This window comes from Ictidomys tridecemlineatus, chromosome 5 (assembly GCF_052094955.1).
Source record: "Ictidomys tridecemlineatus isolate mIctTri1 chromosome 5, mIctTri1.hap1, whole genome shotgun sequence".
Taxonomy (NCBI): domain Eukaryota; kingdom Metazoa; phylum Chordata; class Mammalia; order Rodentia; family Sciuridae; genus Ictidomys; species Ictidomys tridecemlineatus.
The window spans coordinates 62315517-62320290 of NC_135481.1; the positions used below are offsets into that span (position 1 = coordinate 62315517).

General features: G+C 42.5%; 1 protein-coding gene and 1 pseudogene across 6 annotated transcripts in view; one reads left to right on the forward strand and one right to left on the reverse strand.

Moving 5' to 3' along the window:
• The window catches only part of Pigh (phosphatidylinositol glycan anchor biosynthesis class H), a 45566-nt gene extending 40797 nt beyond the window's left edge, over positions 1-4769 (reverse strand). For 3 of the 6 annotated variants that reach the window (XR_005729183.2, XR_005729182.2, XM_040274825.2), the window contains exons 1-2: positions 4481-4761; positions 613-822 (exon numbers count right to left, since the gene is read on the reverse strand). Coding sequence is in view for 4 of the 6 variants with exons in the window: in XM_040274825.2 (XP_040130759.1) it covers positions 613-822; positions 4481-4660 (390 nt within the window). In the remaining 2 variants the exon portion in view is untranslated. Of the gene's footprint in view, positions 1-612; positions 823-4480 lie in introns of all 6 variants that reach the window. The other 3 variants (XM_078050104.1, XM_078050105.1, XM_005322814.5) reach the window with 3 other exon arrangements.
• On the forward strand, positions 813-3204 carry LOC120886300 (ATP synthase F(0) complex subunit g, mitochondrial pseudogene; annotated as a pseudogene).
• Positions 4770-4774: the final 5 nt, after the last annotated feature.

A 4774-nucleotide genomic window follows, 5' to 3' on the forward strand; every position in this document is an offset into this window, starting at 1 on the left:
CATGTTCACTACATCTCTTGATTACACCAAGAGGCTACGATTAGCCAGGCACAGAGGCGCATGCCTATAATCCCAGCAACTCAGGAGGCTGAGGCAAGACAATTACAAGTTCAAAGCTGGCCTCAGCAACTTAGCAAGGCCCTAAACAACTTATTGAGACCCTGTCTCAAAATAAAAAACAAAACAGGCTGGGGGATGTGGCTCAGTGGTAAAGCGCCCCTTGGGTTCAATCCCTGTTACCAAGAAAAAAAAAACAAACAGCTGTTATGATTCAGTGACACACACGTGTAAGTCTGTGTAAATATACTTCATGATGTCTGCTCAGTGAGCAAACTGGCTAACAATGCATTTCTCATAATATATCCCATCACTAAAAAAAGTACAACTGTAAAGATAGTTATCTTTTCAATGGAAGTTTGTTTCACTTTTGTAGTTTATATTCATGCCCGCTAAAAAGGAAACACTGCAAGATTTGGACCAGAGGGTCCTCAAGTATAATTCTGTGTGATCAAATGCTTTAGGTAATAAGACTCAAGTTTAGATGAAGGAACATCCCATGAACTGACTATCTCCTCCAGAGAAACCTGTAATACTCATCACTTAAACACTTACCATGTAAATAGCCTCGTTAATGACAACATCCTTGACTTTGCCCATCTCTATGAAGGTAGTGCTTTCTTTGCCTGAAGCATAGGATGAAGTCATCTGGATGCCAAGGGAATCAATAATTAACAAAGTCTCTTGATCAATCTTCACAAAATGGAGGTACCCAAGCAAGCCTAAGAGGGTGATGGAGATGGCAGCAGAGAGGATCATGCTGTTCTGAAGAGAGAGCCAGACACAGGCAGTAAAATTACCAAGAGGTCCTCTGCGTATATCTGTGCCATAAGACAAGTCAATTGGGCATTGAGAAAAAAGGCTTTGCTCTGCTGTGAGCTAAAAAGATGAGAAGAACATGCATGGAAGAAGAGGAAATCACTTTTATTCAGACTCTGAAGTGCTATAAAGGTATACAGTGAAATGAATCCAGATTACTAATGACTAAGTCTAGGGAGAACTTTCAGCAAAATGTCCCCATCATACCAGCCTCAGAAATTATTCTATCAGGCACAATGACACATGCCTATAATCCCAGCAATTTGGGAAGCTAAGGCAGGAGTAGAAGTTCAAGGCCTGCCTAGGAATTTTAGTGAGATCCTCACTATATTTGGTGAGCCCCTGTCTCAAAGTAAAATAAAAAGGGTTTCGAGGTAGCTTAGAGGTGGAGTGCCCCTAAGTTTGATCCCCAACCCCAAAAAAGAAAAATAAACAAAAAACTTCCAAAACTGCATCTTAAGGATCAAATGTTTTCCTCATGTGCTCCCTCAGCAGAACATACAGTACAAAATTATGGACTGGACAACTATAGAATGCTCATCACAGCAGCAGTACACTCCTCACCTGATTAACAGCCATTCATCCTTCTTAAATTTGGAGTGAATCATGATTAGCCTAGAAATGTGCATGTGATACAACTCTAACCAATGAAATGTTGGAGAGAGGGTTTACTGAGAGGGGTGGCATCTTAGTTCATCTTAAAAAGAAATTAAGTCTTTTGGGGTGATGGACCTTCTACCCTAGAACCATGGCCCAGTTCATGTGCAACCTCACGGAGAAGGCCCCAGTGCTGCTGTCACTCAAAGCCTCGACTGGCCCCATTTTGACAGTATACCAAAGCTGAGCTCCATTTCTCCAACCCTTGCTGAGATCCCTACAGCTAGCTATTCTGAGCCTGAAAATAAGTCAATAGTGCTTACACTGGTTGCTTTAAACAGCTCACAGTTAAAGAAGCTGTGCTGAATGGTTTGATGGCCAATGAAGTGTGGATGTGGTTTTATACTAGAGAGATCATAGACAAGCATGGCATCATTGGCTATAATGTTGAAGACCAATAGCCAACATCTGATTATATTTTATTTATTGTTTAAGTATTCTTGGACCATATGTGATCAAATTGCTATCTCTTTTTTTTTTTTTTAGAAAGAGTGAGAGAGAGTGAGAAAGAGGGAGAGAGAGAGAGAGAATTTTTTTTTAATATTTATTTTTTAGTATTTGGCGGACACAACATCTTTTGTCTGTATGTGGTGCTGAGGATCGAACCCGGGCCGCACGCATGCCAGGCAAGCGCGCTACCGCTTGAGCCACATCCCCAGCCCTCAAATTGCTATCTCAATAAAATGTGTCAGATTAAAAAAACAAAAAAGAGCAATCAAGGAATAAAGATCCCCTTGTCATGAGGTGTAGATGCCTGAAACTATTATAACCTCTGCAAAACAAAGTGGAGAGCAATGGTAAAGTCTAGTGGAGTACACTGAAGTTGGAAGAACAGGAAGATGAAAAAAGCCAGAGTCAAATGAGCCTCTCATATAAACTCTGTAGGCTTCCTACCTCATGTTTGTTTGGTTTTTTTGTTTTGTTTTGTTTTGTATCAGGGATTAAACCCAGGGGCACTTAACCTCTGAGCCATACCCCAGTCCTTTTTAAAAAAATTTTTTTTGAGACAGGGTCTCATTGAGTTGCTTAGTGCCTGGCAAAATTGTCGAGGGTTACAGTTAGGGTTTTGCTTGACTTTCTTCTAAGGTTGAAGTAAGGAATTCAGTAAAGCACCTGGTACTCAGTGGGTATTTGCTCCTCCTCCTTACATAACCACATGTATGATTAGAATTCAGGGTAGTATTAAAACTAAATTATTGCAGTAGGGATGTAGTGGTAGAGGGCTTACTAAACATGCTAGAAACCTGAGGTTCAATTCCCAGCACTGCAAATAAAAATAATAATAATAATTCAACTACATTATAAATTAAATTTAAGAGGGACTTTCAAGTTAATTTAATCATAATTTTAGTTGATCCATGAAGAAAATTTTAGCTACAATTAATTACATATTAAGACAGTCTTAATTCTGCTTATTTCTATGCTAAATTACTATGTTCTGCAATATGCTTTGATAGCAAGAGCTAATGGATGCAGCAATGGAAACTATATGTAAATTACATAAATAACCCTGCTGGACTTAGCTCTAGTCAGATCACTCCTAAAATAATATACTCATTTAAGAGGACTATATTTGAAACAAGAACACATACTTCAAAAAGATGATTCAGCCAGGCACAATTGTGCATGCCTGTAATCCCAGCGTCTCTAGAGACTGAAGCAGGAGGATTGCAAGTTAAGCAAGCAATTTAGCTGGCCCTAAGCAATTTAGCAAGATGTGTCTCAAATGTATGAAATATGATATGTCAAGAGCTTTGTAATGTTTTGAACAACCAATAATAAAAAAAAAAGAAAGAAAACACAAAAAGGGCTGGGGATGTGGCTCAATGTTAAGCATCCCTTGGTTCAATCCCTGATAGTCAGGTAAGGGTGGAGGAAGATTCAGGCAGGGAACAGTAACACAAGCCTGTAATCCCAGAAACTCAGAAGGCTGAGGCAAGAGGATCCCAAGTTAAAGGCCAGTCCAGGCAATTAGCAAGACCATTCCTCAAAATAAAAAATAAAAAGGTATAGGGATATACCTATATCAGTCATAATCCCCCTGGGTTCAATCCTCAGTACCTGGAGGGAAAAAAAAAGAAGGTGGGAGAGGGCATGACTCAGATTATTCCTTTAATTTGAGAACGGTTACACAGCTATGATTTTGACCCTCACAATATTGTAAAGCAGGTATTAATTCCATTTTGAAGATGTGAAAACTGAGGCTCAGAGAAAAAGAAATATGTCTGAAAACAGCATAGGAAACCATTCATGTCTGCACTTTCTAAATTCTTTAGAAAATACGCCTGAAAATTGGAGTTAGAGGGAGGGTTAAATTGCCTTGAAAAACAGAAGTTAAGACAAATAAAACACTATACACATACACACATGGAAGCAAAGGCAGTTTCTGGAAGACCACACGTAAGGTATTAGCAATGTGCTTCTGAGGAGTAAAAGATACGGATGAGGACGATCCACCTTACAGTTCTCTGAATTCATGGAATTAAAGTACTATGAGGGCTGGGGCTGTAGCTCAGTGGCAGAGCGCTTGCCTAGCATATGTGAGGCCCTGGGTTCGATCCTCAGCACCACATATAAATGAAAGTATTCTGTCCATCTATAACTACAAAAAAATTTTTAAAGAAAGTACTAAGAGCATGTGCCACATAAAACACATGGTGTGAACGTTTTAGGCTTTCGTGCAAGAACTAGACAAATGCTGGGTCACTCCACAGAGGGGCGCAGCAGCCCACGGCAGCCCACGGGAGAAGAATGTGCAGGAGCACAGACTTCATTAAACTATTTGAAAGAGCTGTCCAGCACGGAGCGGCGTCCCCAGAACCAGCGTGTCCCCGCCTTCCGACCCTAGGACGGTGGGAGGTTCCCACCCGAATTCTGGGCTAGACCAAGACCCTTCCAAAACCCAGACACCACCTCCAGGCGCAGGCAGGAGCCGACCGGCCATTACCTCCCAGAGGGTGAAGAGTCCGTAGGCCGCCAGCCACACGGTGCAGGTGACAGCAGTGAGCGACCGCAGCGAGAGCCGAGGGCAGTTGAGGCAAAACTCCCGGCAGAACGGCGAGTAGTAGCGGCGCTGCAGGGCCAGGCGGCCGCCACAGATGTCCGAGAAAGTCCTCTCATCCTCCATCGCCGCTGGCTCCACGCCGCAGCACCGCTCTAGCCCACCCGCGGTTCCGCGCAGTCTCGCGGGCGCCGGAGCCGCTTCCGGGAGCGGATCAGCCCCGCCCCGCCCCGCCCCGAA